The following is a 19,506-nucleotide window of genomic DNA, read 5'->3' on the forward strand; positions in this document are numbered from 1 at the left end:
ATATTTCATCTATGACTGCCCATATTTCATCTCAGTTTCAAGACATATTTTAATTCCAATTTCTCCGCAAAATCTAGTAATTTTAAAATGAGTAACTCCGTAAATTTTAGACTCCGTAAAACTTCGTAAATTTTTGTTACATTTTCTCGATCGTCAAATATCTTTCAAACTGTACAAATTTCAGGCAATATTTCATCTTTCAGAAATTTCAGAGATGATCTACGAAATTTCAGGTCGTTACCTACCCCTCGATAGTCGATAGAGCCGTACAGCCATAGATTAAAATTGTACGTACCTTGGACGTTAATGTTACTGTCTATACTTCCCAGAATATCTATGTTATTACCCAATCCAATTAATGATTATTATGGGTGTGGCCGGTTCCACTCGCAGCCAATGCGCTTTAAATAGAGTAACATTGTAAAGAAGATCGAACCTCGGATAGAAGCAATAAAAGATGGCAACAAAGGAGGAGATACCGGAAAAGGTTCAGCTAGAACTGGACGCGTTTGAATCCTACATGCAAAGGAAAACGTATGTTTGCTTGTTTGTGCATGGTAAACCGATTAGGATCTAAATGTTAATATACTGTAGACGAGAACGTGGAGAACTTGATTGAGACTTTTAAGATTTTAAAGCAATGTCTACTCATAGATTCTACAAAATTGTTTAGCCTGTCACCAATCAATTTTACAAGAGGACATGATTTCATACTTTCTAAACCCAGATCCACACTCCTTGTAAGATCAAAGTTTTATTTATTTTCCAAGAAATGTGCAGCCTCAGTTAGAGGATTAACGCACATATGAAACATGCATACAAAATGTTTTACAATGTGATTGATTATGGGATTACTGATTGGTAGGGGAAAGTAATAATAGTTTCGGTTGGTACTTAAAAATTTGTATAGATTGTTGTTGGAAAGTTTTTTTTACTGGTATAATCAATCAATAGAATTCTTTACCCTGTGAAGTGATTAACACCCAATCAGTTAATGACTTTAAGAACAAGTCAGATATGTCTTGGACAGAAATTGTATATGGACATAACGAGAGGCCAATGACCTATTAACTTAATTAATGTTGTTATTTTCTTTTCTTGTCCATTAAATAAATAAATAAGGTATATCTACTTCTTACAACTATATGCCTCTATCCCCCATTACGGGTTAGATGCGGAAGATCTGCCAACCTGCTTGTGCACTACGGGACACAGAGTTGTGTTTTGTCTATAAATCTCTTACTATGCCCATCATTCACTTACACGAGGCCTGTGTATAGGAATTTAAATTTAATGAGAACAAACAGTATGGCCTATTGTATAACATCATAAGGATCAAAATAATATCATGGTCCTTTAAAAATGCTTAAATGTTCTGTTTAAATGACAAGTCCCAAACATTAATAAATAAATTTAACTGCAGTTTTTAACCATGCAGGTGTGGGGTGTGCCCAGTCAGCCAAAAGCTGGCTGTGGGCATGCACCTGGTTTCCTGGAAGTAGTTTCTACGAAATCTGTATGTATGTTTGTGTAACGTAGCCAATTGTCAGGCTCGAATAATATCTTAGCAGTGTATTCATGTGTCATAAAAGTGTCAAACAAACATTCGCAGTATTTTGCTGAAACCACTTTCAGATTCAATTTCAGAGGGTCTGGTGGCATGCCTCCAGGCCCATTTGTTTAGCATCTACACACACTGGTGTGTGCCATCCTGGCTACATCCCTCAATACGCACAATAGAAAATGTAGCACTGCAGATCAATAGTCAGCAACTGCAGGGCAAATTTTGTTTTAATCTGCAGTCATTGCAGTGCATACCTTTTTTATTATTTTGAGCACTGACTTTATTATGTAAATTATCTTGTAACCGTAGGCAACTACACAGTTCCTAAAGAAGTAAAGAGGAAGTAAAACAGAAGCAAAACACAGTTAGAACACAGTTTTTTTGTTCTTTTAGGTAAAGAAGTAAAACACAGTTATGTTCTTTAAATTGAGTGGCTATCCTTTCTTTCGACATCACCTAGTGAGACATTACCCTACACAAACATACCAGAGCAACATACTTACCACGAACAGTGTGATTAACTGTTTACCTACGCAGCGCCCAACAACAAAACAACTTTAGGGATGATAACAAGACACTACTACTTGACAACAAGGCCCTATACTTTTCAAAAATGTTCTGTAAGTGTGAGAGAACCGCGTTGTTCTACACTAGTCTCCACCACCAATTCTGTAAAACATTGTAACATTGTATTACAAGGACTGTATACTATTCATAATACATTTTATATGTGCGTTTCCAATCCATGTGCAACATATACATTATCCGTGGAACTATTGCTACAGTTTATTCCCACATGTGTTCAAATATGGACACGCCCCCATCACGAAGCTACACTCTGCACGGAGTAACCACTCTACAAGCAAGTTTACCTATCTAGGCCTTTAGTGGACTCCGTAATTTTTCCATATATGATTCAATAGCACTGATTAAAACATTAAACCCGTGTAACCAAAATTCTCCGTAATATCTCTAGGATATGTCCGTTCATCGTAACCAGAACATACTAGCTGCTGACCTATAATCGAAAATTGTAGGTATGCATATATAATATATCCATTGGCTACATTCGTATTGGCTTGGGTGATTGATGATGTCATTGTCAGATGCACGTGCGAGTACCTATGTGCAATACATTGATGTAAAATGCACTTTGTATACTTCATAATGTAAATGTGTAACTGTAGGCGACTACACAGTTCCTATGATGTGGCACGTCGTACTGTAGAATTGTTGAGAACTGTTGTCTCTACTACAAAATTTAAACATGCAAGGTGAAGGTAATACTTATTGGGACACATCTGATGTTTTTTCTTCCTCAAAGAGAGTTGATGGATGCCATTAAGAAAATTGGGAAAAGAATGAATTTAGCTCACCCTAGTGGTACGTTTGCTCTGTGTGTTGTGTGTGCTTAATGTTTGTGATGGATAACATGTAAATTGTTTGTGTGTTTTGTTAGAGTCAGCAGTTGGGAATATGGTCAGAAGAGGTCAGTGATTACCTTCTCTTACTAGTGTGTACACCTTTTCTGTCATTTAGTGCTACAGATTGTTCGTGAAGAGCATGCTGGGTATGATGGGTTACGTGTGTAATGTGTTATAGAGTACACTTGTATCGTATTCCATAGTGTACATGTGTGTGTGTAGTATGTGAGTAGTGGTGTCTGGTGTTCCTGTGTCACAATGTGTATAGTGTCTACAATGTGTGTCACCTTTTGTGCTTATCAAAGTATTTATCTAACCTCACAGCAATGCTGGAGAGAAGGACGAACTGGAGTCTAAACGTGTGAGTACATGTAGCATGTGACTGTAATGGGTACAGTTAGGGTTCTATAGTATTGCCAAAAAGCTTTATTTGATATATTTATAAAATAATACCTCAGTATTACTAAATATAGGTACTGCCCTTGAATGGATACTGCACAACACAATGTTGAATAGGAATGGTATTTAGTAAGTGGCAAGACAAAAACCATTTGCACTCAGCTACCCATTCTGTAAACACACAGTTAATTTTGATGCCACAAAATCTAATTCCGTGTATTAACCACTACAATATTTTTGTTATTTTCAATATTTCAGTATCACGGTTCGGTATTGGGCCTCTATATATAGTATTGTGGCTTTATTAATTTAATACCTTGGTGTGACTAAATATGGGTATATTGCAGAGCCCTAGGTACAGTATTAATTTGAATTGTGTTTGTTAGTCCTTAATTTGTTTTAAGAAACAACTGTACAATTAGTTGTCCATGGTACTTCATATGCTTTTGCTGGCGAGAAGTCGTTGTTTAAGTATAGATTGAATGCAGAGAAGATCTCGTGATCCCGGCTGTTGTGGCTCCTTTGGTGCATGCCTAGACTGCATGTTGCTGGGGATCAAGTCTGAGTTTTTTTTTGTGCATTCTTCATGCTTTAGTGACTTCCTACATTCACAGGCTTTAAGCCTTCTCACAGGTCATTAGTGGGTTAGCATTCACATAATGTGTTTAGCCGCCACAGGTCATAAAGATTACATGTATTTTTTCTCTATCCTTAGGGTATGCTACTTGGAGCTAGTGAGATTGACGACCTGACAACAGTAACAGTTCCAATAGGAACTATCAGGGTAATCCCCTTCTTACTATATCACATGATACTGCTATTGTACACAGACTACCATCATTGAAGGGATCAATGAACTGTTAGATGAACTAGAGGCAAGGTGGGTACAACATGTACTGCTGTGTACAGAATGAAAAGTTTGTCAAATTAATGTATGTTATACTGAACAATAAGGCTTAATATGAAGCCAAATTTATGGCCTTACAATGACGTCACCTCTAGTAGAATAATATGCCTCAAGCTATGCTAATTAAAAGTATATTTATGACTTCACCTATTGGGTAAGTAGAATTCGAGGAAAGCGGGAATGAGAATAACCGACAGAAAATGTCTGATAAAGTTCATCATGCAATATACAGGTTGAATATAGGTTATATTTACAGCACAATGTTTCTTTGCAGCATTCATTTCGCTAGAATGATTGAAACACTCTAATAGAGCAGTCACTTACATTAAAATACTCTAATAGAGCAGTCAAGAATGTTATTTTAACTGGGACCCTGTAAATTGATGGACGTAGATTACTTATATAGACACGAATATTGAAAGTTAGCTATTCCTTTGAAATCATAAACATTTTAAAATAATCAACTACTAAACATTAAAATTAATTAATGCTGATGAAAACTGAGATTCACAAAGTATTCTAGTAACTGACAGTGCCTATTATATGCTTCAAAAACTGCACCTACTACTTCCAGATAAGATGTCGTATGACGGGAGCATGCATGCAGCACTGGTATATGCTTGTGAAGCTGAAGTGGCTCCAAGAGGAGTCCCCATAACTGGTCATTATCTTCCGTGACTAGTCCTTAGTCTCCTTATTGAAGCCATACACCTACAAATACTGCAGCTACCACATACCCATCATTTGACTTTTTTTCTCCTGAGGTTGCAGGTACAACTTCCCACATCTACATGTAGGCACTGTCAGTTATTTAGAATTCTTTCAAGCTGTAATTTAATTTTATGCATGGAGTAATTAACTTTCAGTATTGATGACTTAGCTAGTCTGTATCTATGACAGCTATAGTCCATCAATTTCCAGGCTATTATTTAATGCGGGTCCCTGTGGGATAGTTAGTGAAATGTAATTGACTGCTATATTAGACTATTTTAATGCAGGTGACTGCTCTATTAGAGTGTTTCAATCATTTTAGTGAAAAGAATCCAAACAATGCTGCAAAGAAGCATTGTGCTGTACATATATCCAACATGTATATTGCATGATGACCTTTATTAGGCATTTTCCGTGGGTCACTCTTACTTTCCGTTCCCATTCCATTCCTGTTTTCCTCGAATTCTACTTACCCTCACCTATTTGCTATAAATTTACACACTCATCAGATTTGTTCCGTGGTAGATTGAGAATCAGGAGGTTGAAAAAACTGTGCATTTATTTTAAGGGAATTCTACTTTATTTCTATAATTAGCTATTGCAGCTTCAGTCAAACTCAGATATGATGGGAATATATTATGATCTTTTGCTGCTATAAAGAGATGTTCTCTTTCAGAGGTGGAGTCTGGTGACACAAGATCTGCTGGGACTAAAATAAGTGGTTTCTTGTTTTGGGTCCCCAATAGAAAGTTTCCTACAAGAGGTATAACTTTAAGGAGCATTTGCAGCGATAAATGGGTATACGCAAAAGCTTGTCTAGACAAACTATTAGCGTTTATCACCAGAAATATCATTTACAAGGATGAATAAATGTAACAACAGAAGTTTGCTTGCTATGAGGCAATGACAAAACTTATCCTTTTGTAATTTCTTATGATAGAAGCCTTGTTACTAATCGAGTCATAAAAGGCATGATGTGCTATTGAATGATGTATTGCCCCGTGTTATTCATGTGTATCTGGTGAGAAAGAGATGTAAACAATTTTCTGAAGGTATGTACGAGGTTTGCTTATGTATTTCACGTAACAGCAGTTCCTTGTTCAGCAGGCGGGTAATCCCCTAGGTACCTTTTTTTCTCCTTGTTTTAATCATGAATAAAATGTTATTAAATACATGGCAACAGAAAGGACAGTTTACAAGGTACTGTACATCGGTTTGTTTCAGCCATGCATTAAAAACAATTAATCGGTGTAGACAGGGTTATTAAAGGTTAAATAGTGTTATCGTAGGTGCTTCAAAGTATAGTTTACCATATACTTACATGGTGGATTCTGTGCTGTAGTTCTGTAAAGTAGACCCCTATGGTCTGACTCTCATGCAGTGATACAGTGGATAAGTGAAGTGTTTGGATCATTGAAGATCACTTGTTTATGTACAGAGTATTGCTCAACTACTCTAATAAAACATACATCTATTGTCTAAATTTAACTGTCATTTTAAATTTGGATAAGATAAACGAGGGTCTGTAGCTACCTCTACAATACTTACTCACATAGTGGTCTGTTCACAAGTCATGTTGTGTTATCATTTCAGTGCTGCTAACATTGCTGCTCAAGCATTGGAACACATCCACTCCAATGAGGTCATTATGACTGCTGGTTATTCTAAGACCGTTGAAGCTTTTCTGAAGGTATAGTAGTACATATATGTGTGGTCTATTTTGCTTGTGCTTGTGGTATGTGTGTGTGCGTATGCTCGCACGTGTGTGGGTGTGTTTCAATGCTTTAATTTTTCTGTCTGTTTAGTTGAATGATTATGTATGCTAGAATTGCTATCATTTTGGACAAGCCGTTATTCTCATGTTTTGCCAAGTTTAGTTTTGTTAGTTGTTCTGCAGTTTAAATTGTGCAACCTTATGCTGTAAGAGACATTGTATTTAGATAACATCCTGTGGGTTTCATGTAAGACCTGAAGCAGATAGTACACATACTAATATTATACCATCACTTTGTTCCACTAGGGTGCTGCTAGGAAGAGAAAGTTTCATGTGATAATTGCTGAGTCAGCACCATCATATCAGGTAGAGTCTGGACTGTACAATTATTACTGTAACATTGATCTTGTGAGATCTCAACATAAAGACCATGTTATGTTCCACAACAGTGTGGTATGCATACATTCTTAGAGTATGAAGAAACTCTTATTTGCTGAACATACAGTGTATGTGTTTACACTACATGCATACGTTAGAGTGTAAGTAAGTTCACTACAGCCATTTCAGAGGTGTAGGAGGTTGTTTTAATAGGTACAGAAAGTTAAATTTTTGTAGTTGTATACAATGCAAGCAGACTCCAGATGGTGAAATGAAATAGTCTAATAGAACAATTACTGACTGCTTAACTGCTGTATTAGTGTATCTCAATGTGTTATAGGACAACCAGGCTTTTGACTTATAGATCAATGTTATTGTAACAGAAAGAAGATATATATATATATATATAAAGGTAACGCCAGCAGCTACTTTCTATAGGACCAAACTGATGAAACTAAAGTGGCCAGTAATTGAGCAGGCATTTAACCCAAGATTAATAACAGAAAACCAAAATGACTAAAATTTTGCTTTCATACATACGTCTTTTTGTGAATTCTTTGCCATAAACAGTGGAAGACAATTTGAAACTTGTCAAGGAAATTGGTAGTGTGCAATAGCCATTCTTTATTTCAGTAATTGATGAGTAAATCTTAGTCTTGCCACACATCCATAATTTATAGTATGTCATGTACACATCAGCTAGTACATACTAGTCTGTATGTTCCACAGGGTCAAGAGTTAGGTGTCAGTTTGGCAAAGAGTGGTATAGAAACAACTGTTATCACAGATTCTGCTATCTTCGCCATAATGTCTCGAGTGAATAAGGTACGGTAATTAATTAATTAAAAAACACAAGGAATTACCTTATGAATTAGTAAATTCTCTCAGCCACTGTTATCACCGATGTTTATTTAAATATGAATATCTTTTAATCGTCAGTTCTTGAAAGTTGAGGTTGTTTGTATTTTTGAAGTCCATTTCAAAGACACAGTAGTGTTTAATGATATACTCTAATTATACAATCACTTTTCATCTATGAAACTAAATTATGATGTAGTAATGTGATAAAGCCTACAACTGATATAGATGTTTCTTTGTATTCTACATACACAGACTTATATGTGTTGTAATTTTTTACCTAAAGGTGATCATTGGAACCCATACAGTGATGGCTAATGGAGGGTGAGTATGTGTGTGTGCGTGCGTGCATGCGTGCGTGTGTGCACATGCATTCGTGTGTGTGCACATGCATTCGTGTGTGTGCACATGCATTCGTGTGTGTGCACATGCATTCGTGTGTGTGCACATGCATTCGTGTGTGTGCACATGCATTCGTGTGTGTGCACATGCATTCGTGTGTGTGCACATGCATTCGTGTGTGTGCACATGCATTCGTGTGTGTGCACATGCATTCGTGTGTGTGCACATGCATTCGTGTGTGTGTACATGCATTCATGTGTGTGCACATGCATGCGTGTGTGCGTATGTGTGTGTGCATACGTGTGTGTATTATGTAGTGTGTTTCTGTTCATGGATATCAGGCCCGTATGCAGGAATTTCAAAAGGGGGTTTCTAAATTGAAACAGTAGGTGATCCCAGACCTGGGGGTGGGGGTCTAGGGGCACAGCCCCCAGACGCTGAGAAAGGTTTAATATCCTGAGAAAAGCCTCAAATTGCTTAAATGTATGCACTGATTAAATAAACTTCTCACACATCATTGTGTTGACACAAATTCCTCTCAACATGGGCCCATCACACACTAATGCAGACAAGATATTAAATAATATTATGGTTGTAGTTCATGTACACTCCATCATTTCTAACAGAGTCATTCATTTGAGCTATAAGCTAAACCTTACATTTCACCATTGCCCAAACATGGATGATAACCATAATAAGGTTAATATGAAAACAACTGACAGACTCACACACTTGACACTTTAGAATTCATATCACTGAATGCAACAAGCCAGGCTTACTTGTGTTATAGTTAACAGTCTATCAGTCACAGTGTCCAATCCAGTCTGGTGTTCATCATTGCTATTCCAGGCTCTTATTAGAAAATATTTAACAAATTACGATTGGAATTAATCGAAATGTATAGTAGCTCTCAGTACAGTATGGTCATGGATGGCCTTATTAAGATACTGTAAGTGGAATAATAGAAGCCTTAGCAATAGAGAGAAACCCACTGTCTGTATTCATGCATCATTAAAGTGTTTTCTATTTACACAGATAAGGGGTTCAGCTGGTAGAAGCCATGGAAGGCCATGTATAATGAATGCTAGAACACAGATTACAGTTGAAGAGATCATTTTACAGTAAAAATAAAACTTCCAGTTAAAATAGGGGGTTACCCCCTCCCCTGGGTACGGGCCTGGATATGTATGTAATATGCATCGTGTTTTACTATAGATTAGTGCTCGGCGGTATTGAAATTGAATACACGGTATTAATAATTGCGGTATATTGGTATATAGTTAGCTTGTTACAGTGACTTCCTTGGGCCTAATATGAAGTGGTATGAGTACAAGTAGGCAGGTGCTTGTAATGTGGCAACCTCAGTATTTGTTTAGGGTGTGGCTTGCTTATCGATCAAAAACTTGAGTAATTAAACCCCAAAGGCTGGGTTAAAACAATCCTATACCGGTATGATATATCGGGTATCAAAGACCATCATGGTATTTATCACAATAAATGCTATTACCGGTATATTGTTGCCGAGCACTACTGTAGATAGGGTACAACTTTTCTGTTCACGGTAATGAACCATAGTTGCACCCTATACGGTATAACACAGTACACATGTATACACAATGTTTTCTTCAGTCTTAAGGCACTAAACGGATCACATGCACTAGCCTTGGCAGCCAATCATCACTCAGTTCCAGTAATAGTGTGTGCCGCGATGTTCAAATTGTCCCCAGTATACTTGTGTTCATATGATCATGTGAGTCCAGTACAACATTCTGTGTATGGTGTATAAATGATGGTAGTGTACTACATGTATGCAATTGTTAATTCTTATGGCATGTAAAGTTCATCTAACTGATGTAACTGTTGAATATACCAACAACTATCATGTCTATAGTCACAATTATCTCATTTAACACTTCAAAATGCACACAAGCTATGCCTGCCTGTTAGCTACGTTTATATGGAGATTTGAGGTGGGTTTGAGGGCAGAGGAACTTTTGTGGAATTCAATGTGATTAGAAATTTAAGATTGCCCTAACACCGTACATATTGTAGGTATATAGAAGAATGAAATGTTTGGTGTAGTGAGGGAGTGCCTATTTGCTCAAGTCATGTTACACTTAATAGTATCTGCTATACAGCACTGCGACAAGTGCAATACGGAAAATGTATATAGCACAAGGGCATGGTGCATAGCACAAGGCAAACAAATGTAGTAGTACAACGGAATACACTGGGAAATTTTGTTTGCTACATCGGCATTTATCGTTTGTATGCCAGGTGATCAAAACAGGCAAGTTTGGGGTATGATACCCAATACACCTGTGTAAACAATAAAGTTTATTCATCTAACCACAAATTTACCACCAACTAGTTCTTCGTACAAGATATGGGTTCGTCTGTATACTTAGGTAGTTTGATTGTAGTGTAGTCCAAACAGAATAGTAAAATTTATTTATGCCACAATGCTATAGATGTGCTGCCAAATTTTGGTTGCATACTAGTAGAATGAGTATTAGTGTTGGAATTATGACTCCACATCAACAACAGCTGATATACGTAATGTATTTTATACGAAGACAGGTATGCATCCATTTATGTGATGAGCTGAATAATCCCACATTTCCTATATTCCTCCATGTAAACAAAAATGTTGCCCTTTTTAACAAAGAAATTTATTCTACCACATCATAAGTAAGTGCCCGTAACTCATGTGCCTTTTGACAAAGATTTTCTTTCACTGAACAAATAAAGCATGCGTAAAATTTTTATGTGGTAGACGTATTTTTTACCCAATACATTTTAGTATCACAAACTAGAATTTTGCAAAAACAATAGATTTTCACTCAGCTAGTCACATATGTAGTGTTACATCCATTGGCAATGTTATGTGTACACACACCTGTACACAGTGTGTTACCTAACAAACTATATGTCACTTTTTATACACAATGGTTCATTGTATTGTGTGCTGTATTTTAATGTATTGTGTATCTAACTGCTTAGGACACATTTAACAAGATAGTTTCTCCACATGACATCATGAGCTTTTCAGAAGGTACACGTGTGTATAACATGTTATTCTGGTATTACAACTGAGTTTTGTGTTGCTATACAAAGTCACTATTAATGCAGGCCATGGGTATGTTGTATATTAGAGTATTTTCAGTCACATACTTTACACATTTCATATTCTTGTATGAAGTACATCAAAATACTGTAGTTAGTTGTAGGTTTACTTCCCTCTGTTGTGACAGGCAAGACGATGGCTAAAGTTCACATTCAGAATCCTGTCTTTGACTATGTACCACCAGAGCTCATCACCATTTTTATCTTCAATATGTGAGTGAATATGTTGTGACGTGTTCCCCTGAAGAAGAAGATACAGTGTATATGTACACCCTCATGATCATGCCACTTATGGAGTTTTTGTGGCTGTAGTAAATTGCTACCCTTTGTATGTGTTACTATTAATACCCGTACTCCATCCATTGTATAGGATAATAACCATCTGTACATTAGAGACACAACAATATGTAGTAACTCATATCTGTATGCTGTAATACAGCAGGCAGTGATCAAAGCGAAGTTGTTTTGCTAGTACGTAGGCTAGCACTACAATCAACATTATTTGCTTCTGGTTACCACTATACTGTCAGTACAGTATGTAGTCCGGCCACCAGTAGGGTAGCAGATATATAGAGTAACTAACCACAAGCCACAGCTCTACAATATATATTGTTGCATCCCTACTGTTCATATGTGTATGCTATTGTTCCATTCACAAACTAGTTGTACTCAATACTGAACCACCATAGTATGGCTTTCTTTGAGTGACATAGGGTTGTATTTGTATTTAGATAATAGTAGTTAATAAAGGTGTTTTTCAGATACCAAAGTGGTTCTGACGTAGTGCTCAGTAGTGGCGCATACATGAATGAAGCCAAGCACTATGCAGACACTTTTCACTGCAGACAAACACAAAACTACATATGTGTGTAGAAGTATTTACCTACCTTATAATGATTTGTTTACTATTGAGTACTCCAAACTTACTTTGTAGTACAATTGTCATTTTATTGGCTTCTTTAGAAAACTTACTAATAACACAAGTATGGGATAAAGGTGTTAAATCATAATGAGTACACTGTAAGTGATACCAAGGTATTTTTTTACCATTCATCAAAAATGCAATACCGCCCATCTCTCGAATGACACACAGGCTGTGTAGAGTTATAGGGATCATGGAGGTTTGTACTTTCTCACAAAAAAATATTGACCAGATTCCAACCTCACAATACTTTCATGGCACCTCAACAATATTGGTAAGGAATAACCAAGCCCAAAAGTGCCTTCAGTATGACCCAAAATACTTGCTACAATTTTTTGATTGAAATTTTCTACTGACTAAACTGACCACCTGATGCCTTCAGACTAGCCTAACTTGATAACGGCTAAGGCTATAGGCTTGATTTTTCCACTGTTTGACATCACTTCAATCCTACAGGTGCCTTTTGGCATGCTGCAAACGCATACAATGCACGTATTATGGACCTACCTTTGTCCTCCTTTCTATCCCATTTCTCTTCACTGATAGCTCAAGTTGTCAATTCACAGTAGCACCACACCATGGCTTCCCTATATTGTTTGTAATGGAATTGTCTTAGTTATCCATTGTGACTGGATTGATTACAGAGGTGCTTCTCATAGTGTTCTTCTTTTGTGATGCTGGCTGAACATAGCTGAATGCAAAACATAATGGCCACTTTACTATTTCAGTAATTTATAGGGGCACATTAAACCCAGCACCATTCTTTCTTTTAATGCAGTATGCACGTGGGTTCACCAGTCATAATAATGTCAGTAAAGGTAAACAAACAAGTAGTAGGAATTTTAAATGATTAGGGATGGAGATATACTAGTAGACATTTGATCCCTAGTTCAGTTGGGTATAAGGATTTAATGTCCTTCAGGTGTAAGCGACCTTCCTTGTTTCACTACTTTATGTTTCTTTGATCCTTACTCTTATTTCTCCTTGTACTTGTAGGGCACCTGTTTTGGAAATATATTAGCCATTGAGGGTTAAAGGCACCAAACCAAATATATTAGTGTGAACATGATGTACCACACCTTATTACGTACATTAACACATAAGCCTCTATAGTTGCAGTATAATAATACGCACAGAAATGCATCATGTTTAAATAACAACTGTTTTGAAAACTGTTACATACTTGCAGATATTAGCCTTAGTTTACCTTGTTGAAAATCTCTCCTTAATGGATTAAATTGCCATTAGTTCACTTGAAGGCTCCACTGGTGAAAATATACACACAGCAACGATTTGCTAAAAGTGCATGATGCTATGCCACATTGAACCATATCAACGTGTAAATCTCTGAAAAAACCTTTTCACGACACTAGACTCTACAGAGTTCACAAACCATCAAGGATATCTTCTTAAATATCCAAATTACCCACCTTTTGTTTAAACCATCGTAGAACATTGCAAATCAGTGGAACTTGTACACCATTTTGTTATTTATGATGTCATCATTCCAAAAAAAGAATTACAAATCCGTGTGACTCTCTGTATATGAGTTATCAATTGATAAACTTCAAAAGCAATTTTGCAAATACATTGCATGCTCATACAACTATGCAGCTTTAAGTTTAAGGGTTGAATCAAATATGAAAGTTACAAAAGCTATTAAAATTTCTAATACATAGGTTATTGTTTCTCTTGAATCACTAATTCAGGATAGATAAATGTTTCCGAATACTTTTATAATTTTCTCTGAAGCCATTGTATCAAACAATACACTAGTACATGATATGCCTTTGCATATGAAGAAAAATGTTTTGTATTAGTTGTAGGATAGTAATAATGTACTTACTGATACTTACTGTGCCATCAAAATGTTTAGCAATTAAATGTCCCACATCGAGGCTGCCTAGGTCCACTCATGGATTTTTTCTCCTTTCTCCACCTTTTCAAACACACTTTCTGTAACAACTTTAAACAGGCTATTGGACCAGGTGTCCTACAGACCTTCAGCACTTGTGCTGTAAAGCCTTAATAAATAAAAATAAATAAATATGCCTTTGTTTGAAACTTGATATCATTTCATTGCATTGCAACATAGAAAATTTGGTTCAGTATTTATGGCCTGACAGACTGGACTCTCGGACAGCCTCTCAACAATAATCCAGATGTTATCTACCTCTTGCTTTGCTGAAGCACCAATATTGAGCTACAACTGCCAGTACTCCTCTTCCCTGTAACCCATAAAGGTTGCACGTGCACTAACATTTACAAAACATGTGCACTCATGCTGTATACTAGTAGTGATACAGCCTATTGTTGTAGCAGAGATTTATTCCTTTCTTGCTCCAGTACTTAGCACTATTGTTTAGGCCAGAAAGTGTTCTTAGTTGCATAGCCATGTAGTCTTGCTCCGTCCTCCCACTCAATATTGTATGTTTACTTTATACCCATCTGTAGGTGTGTATTAAATTATAGTTAGGAATAGCCAATAATGCAGGCAACTAGTATCATACGCTTTTGTAAATAATGTAATGATTTAGGGCATGCACAACCTTCATGATTTGTGAGGAAGAGCAGTACCACAGTTGTAGCTCCATAACAGTGCCTCCAGCATTACAAAAACTATGTAGTTTATTGTTAAGAGGCTGTCTCCAGATCAGTCCAGTCCGTGAGTCCAGTCCACAAAATAAGATCCACCCACACACTTGTTCTTATGAAGACTACATGGTGTCATTGCTTGATAGCAGTAGAATAGTGGCCGACATACTTCTTACACTCACACATGATGTCCATATTGTATCAATAAAACCAATAGCCCATCATTTGAGCTGGTTACACAGTTACCTAGAATTGTATAAAATGTGGTCTATAGCAACTTCCCTGTAAAGTGAACTGCAATCAAAGAATGGTTGTAAACAGCAGTTAACTTACCTATGTACTTTCACTATGCATACATGTACTTTGATGGGGCAAAGGGGTTTCTGTATCAGGTAACCTGCACGATTCAAATGTTAGAATGGCTTTTAGATTACAGAATTCTATGCACATACAGGATGTATATGTGGGTCCTACTTTATATGTACACCTCTGTATAAGTTATTATTATATAGTTATACAACGGTCACGAGTGCTCTGCCTGATATAAACGCATGAGCCCGAGTGCCGTTAGGCCCGAAGGCAAGTGCGTTTATACAGGCAGAGCACGAGTGCACGTTGTATAACTGTTATGTACTACTCACCTAATAGATGGGGAGAGTCTCACAAGACAGCTGTAACACTTATAAAGGCCAGGTTTCTAACACCGATTGTGGGTAACCAAGCCAGACGTTGCGATGACGTTCCCCCTGCAGTACTGCAACCACCTGAGATATTGAAAGCTAGTACGCTATGGGTTATATCACTAACCTGCATTCGCTGTTCGACTCTCATCATGTAGTGCTCAGCATGCCAGCGTGCCATATAGACTAAGCACCAGACTAATCGCCATAGTGATTCTCTCGAGTGAAAAAAAGCAGCTAAATAGACGGTTTAAGTAAACAAAACCTAACTACTAAACGATACTAGTCTAATTCTTACTATTCACACTGGCTAAACTCAAATCTGGTGGCATGACAAAACTGGTTACCACAATCGAACGTAAAGGTTATAGTATTATTTAGAATATATTTGTTTTATTGAGTCATTGTCGAAATGGACTACAGTTTAATCTGGGCTAAGATGACACCAGACTAGTAAGGTGTATAAATACGTTTATATATATGTAGACTAGAGTTGTGGACACCCACGTTGGCTTTTTCGATCGCCATTGGCTGCTTGTAAACATTATACGTATTGGTGATGTTATGGCCCACAATCGACCTTTACATGTCAGGCTATAAAAGAATTCGAGTGATCTGTGAAGTGTCTTTCCACCTATTAGGTGAGGTGTCGTAGTGGTCTTCGCCACCGGCACTTGTGCTATGCTGCACAAAACCGCAGCCAGTGCAATATCTGTATATTGCACTGCGGTCGGTGCATTATAACTTATAATGCACTCGTTGTGGTCTACAAAACCGCAACCAGAGCGTTATAAGTTATAATGCACTCGCTGCGGTCTGCAGCAGTGCAATATACAAATTATGGCACTGGCGGTGCCTTTGAACTGCCCACGCAGAGTCGTACATTGTTAGTTAGCCTATGGTCTGTATACGAACTAATACATGCATACATCTTTGTAGGAGCCCTACTTTTCACTTGAAGCACCACCCATGTACACATGTACGGAAAGTATAGCAAGACGGGTCATGTCAATGCAGCACAAAGCGAAACCAATTGCTGTATTAGTCTTGAAACAACCCCAAGTGCTGTATTTTTTATACACGTAAGCATAGATGATGCTTCGAGTGTTACATTGTACTTTCTAGTTGTATTCTTCAATGCTTTCATCTTGAATACTCAGGTTTCGGTTATCAGACTGTCCCATACTATTTCTAGTAGAACCAACTGTTAGATTAGTTTGGCTGGGTTTAGCCATATGTAATGTCAAGTACATGATCAACTGTGCTGTTGGTACTGTATACAGTCACTTGCACATATCTGTTACATGAAAACCTTTAGATAAGTTATATCAATTCCATGAACAGCAGAGAACAGGAAAGGGGTAGTTTCAGGTTATGCATTTCTATTGGGAAGACATTCAAGTAACTTCCTTGTATAGCAACACGGTACTGAGTTAAAACATGCGAATCATACTTGTTGTGTTACTGTATTTATGTCTATCTTTTTCTCATTATACATTTCATTTCCCTTGAACTCATATCTAACGCTGTAATATTAAACTTAGTTAAATGGTGGTATATTAACAAACAAGTCTGTGTTGTACTGATCCCAAAAACCAAGTAGATACACCTCAAAGCTGCTGTTCATTTTCGTACACATATAAACGAGATGCACCAGTTTTAGAGTAAATGAATTTGCCATTTGTTGTCTTACAAGGCCTGCTATGTATACTGGCTGCTATTTAGTTTTCCATAGAGCCAATGTTATGAATTGTTCTCAACATGTTCAGAATCTGCCTGTATTTTGAGCTAGCGCCTAAATACACAATGACATCTGGATTTCTGTATGTGTTGAAAATCTATGCACTTGTGTATCTATCAGTACTGATGCATGTAAGCAATAAGTCGACATGTTGTGTAAGAATAACGACTAAATTCTTGTATATGTGGAATAATAAGAAAGAGATTACATGTAAATTGGGGGGAAAAATTACAGAGTGAAATATGTGTGACATGATATAAATTGGTTACGAAGTACGTATATAGCTGTATGTTTTTTATCATTGATCTTTTCTTTGTAGAGGTGGAAATGCTCCATCATATGTCTACCGACTGTTGAGTGAACTATATCATCCTGATGACCATGAATTGTAGTGAGAATTGTTCATGCTGATATCATTTAATTTTCATCTGTAGCTATTGCTAAATAAAGTTGACTTACTTCTTAAAAGATGGTACATGTATATATACTGTGCACACATTTAAAGTTACCAATCTCCTTGAATACACCTCGTGTTTGTAACTGTCATAATCATAGATATTATGGTATAAATAGGGATTCGCAATGGTGACATCATTCCCATGGGAACTAATAGTTTTATGTACGGGCAATTCTCATTACAGGTCCAGACTTTAAGTGGCCGTATCTTGCTAACTGTACGTTTCTTCATGAATTTTTCTTGACAGTTTCCTTTTTACTATTGAGTGTTATCAAATTGCGGCAGTATGCAGCCAGTTTGTCTCAAACTTCAAATTTGTCTCAAACTTCATCGCTATGGTAACTCAGGCATTGTACCAAAATTTTTTGTGTTGCTATTACTAAGGACCATGTCAAGGTACAGGACTAAGTCCACAATGAGTGAAGATTTGTATGAAGGTTATATTTTGTGAACTGAGGATGTTTTATAACCAAGACAGAGCCAAGACAAGTCTAATTTGTAACGAGGATTGTCCATAGTGATGTCACCATTGCTGTTCCCTATATGATCTATGTTCAAATCCACTAACACAGCATAGCTACATATCACTGTGACATTAATGACATCTTCCTCTAACTATGTGTACATAGTATAGTTTGTTTATATGATTGACAAGTGAATACATACCAACCTCAGTCGACTGTATGTACAATCACTGGACTGAGCTGATGGATTGGAATGGAGGAATGGACTTCATAATTATTTCAACATTTCAGAATTAATATTTACATATATAGGCCTCTTGATATAATGAAAAGTGATAGGGATGATGTTTGTGAACACATAATATATACAAAGTCATCAAATTAAGTAAAAGTTACTATTGATAACTGAGATGGGACTACATACCATCAGGTACCATAATGTTAGCTATAAAAGAAGAAAAATACAGCCTTCATGATCAAGACTCAGCTATAAGGCATGAAATACAAAGCACTTTCCATTAAGTAATTCTTACCATCTCTCACTGATTTTTAGGAGAGCTTATTAGGTTAGTCTTACCTTTGCTCTTTCTATTGTATATGTATTTCTTCAGATACTGTAGCTTCTGCTAGCACCCTCATATCTGAGCCTGGCCAGCACAACTTCTTTGTGCATAATAAATAGTTTACCTATTAGCACCAGTTAGAACATTGGAACTGCATGCATATATTACATTGTGACTCTGTTTATACTCAAGAATAAGTTGTCTCATCCAGTCTTCTACAACTTCATGAAGCCACAAGATACTAACTTCATAATTGTGGTTGTAGGTATATTTAATTTCAGTATCATTTTAGTGTGCACTTCCGGTTATGTACAGTAGATGACTTGTAAGTTCAGCGTCAGGGGATGTTAGCATGTTTTAATGACATAGCTATACTGACACATGTAATTATGTTCATACCAATCTTTTCATCATATTCAAGTGGTTTATACTTCTTAGCTGGAAAAACAACTTGGGAGACTGAAAGAAAGCTTGGAATGTTGCATGGATTGTGTATTAGAATCAACTCCAAAGCCATCAAATTTAACATGAGTTTTGCTTGAGACCATGAGGTGCATATGCTTCTTCTGTGCACAAAAATGGAGGGATAATTATGTGAAATTGTGTGCTACATGTTATATATCTTGATGATTGACACATGGTTGCAGATGCTTTTGGTTAG

At 36.8% G+C, this 19,506-nt stretch overlaps 1 protein-coding gene across 1 annotated transcript; it reads left to right on the forward strand.

Moving 5' to 3' along the window:
• The first annotated feature begins 359 nt into the window (after nt 1-359).
• LOC136255501 (translation initiation factor eIF2B subunit beta-like) lies at nt 360-17,887 on the forward strand. The gene is made up of 16 exons (XM_066048292.1): nt 360-534; nt 2,752-2,838; nt 2,889-2,947; nt 3,024-3,053; nt 3,104-3,134; nt 3,313-3,349; nt 4,103-4,171; nt 4,218-4,267; nt 6,599-6,695; nt 7,026-7,085; nt 7,827-7,922; nt 8,242-8,279; nt 9,927-10,047; nt 11,301-11,352; nt 11,552-11,636; nt 17,681-17,887. The coding sequence occupies exons 1-16, from the start codon at nt 458-460 to the stop codon at nt 17,751-17,753; spliced, it is 1,062 nt and encodes a 353-aa protein (XP_065904364.1). The 5' UTR covers nt 360-457; the 3' UTR covers nt 17,754-17,887.
• The last annotated feature ends 1,619 nt before the right edge of the window (nt 17,888-19,506 follow it).

The sequence above is a fragment of the Dysidea avara genome, chromosome 5 (assembly GCF_963678975.1).
Source record: "Dysidea avara chromosome 5, odDysAvar1.4, whole genome shotgun sequence".
NCBI classification, from domain to species: Eukaryota; Metazoa; Porifera; class Demospongiae; order Dictyoceratida; family Dysideidae; genus Dysidea; species Dysidea avara.

What these genes read in the sequence shown, in the direction of transcription:
- LOC136255501 (XM_066048292.1), top strand. Translation starts at nt 458, where the DNA reads ATGGCAACAAAGGAGGAGATACCGGAAAAGGTTCAGCTAGAACTGGAC. An exon ending in ACAGTGATGGCTAATGGAGG is followed by an intron (nt 8,280 to 9,926) that starts GTGAGTATGTGT and finishes TGTTTTCTTCAG; the next exon opens with TCTTAAGGCACTAAACGGAT. An exon ending in CATCATGAGCTTTTCAGAAG is followed by an intron (nt 11,353 to 11,551) that starts GTACACGTGTGT and finishes CTGTTGTGACAG; the next exon opens with GCAAGACGATGGCTAAAGTT.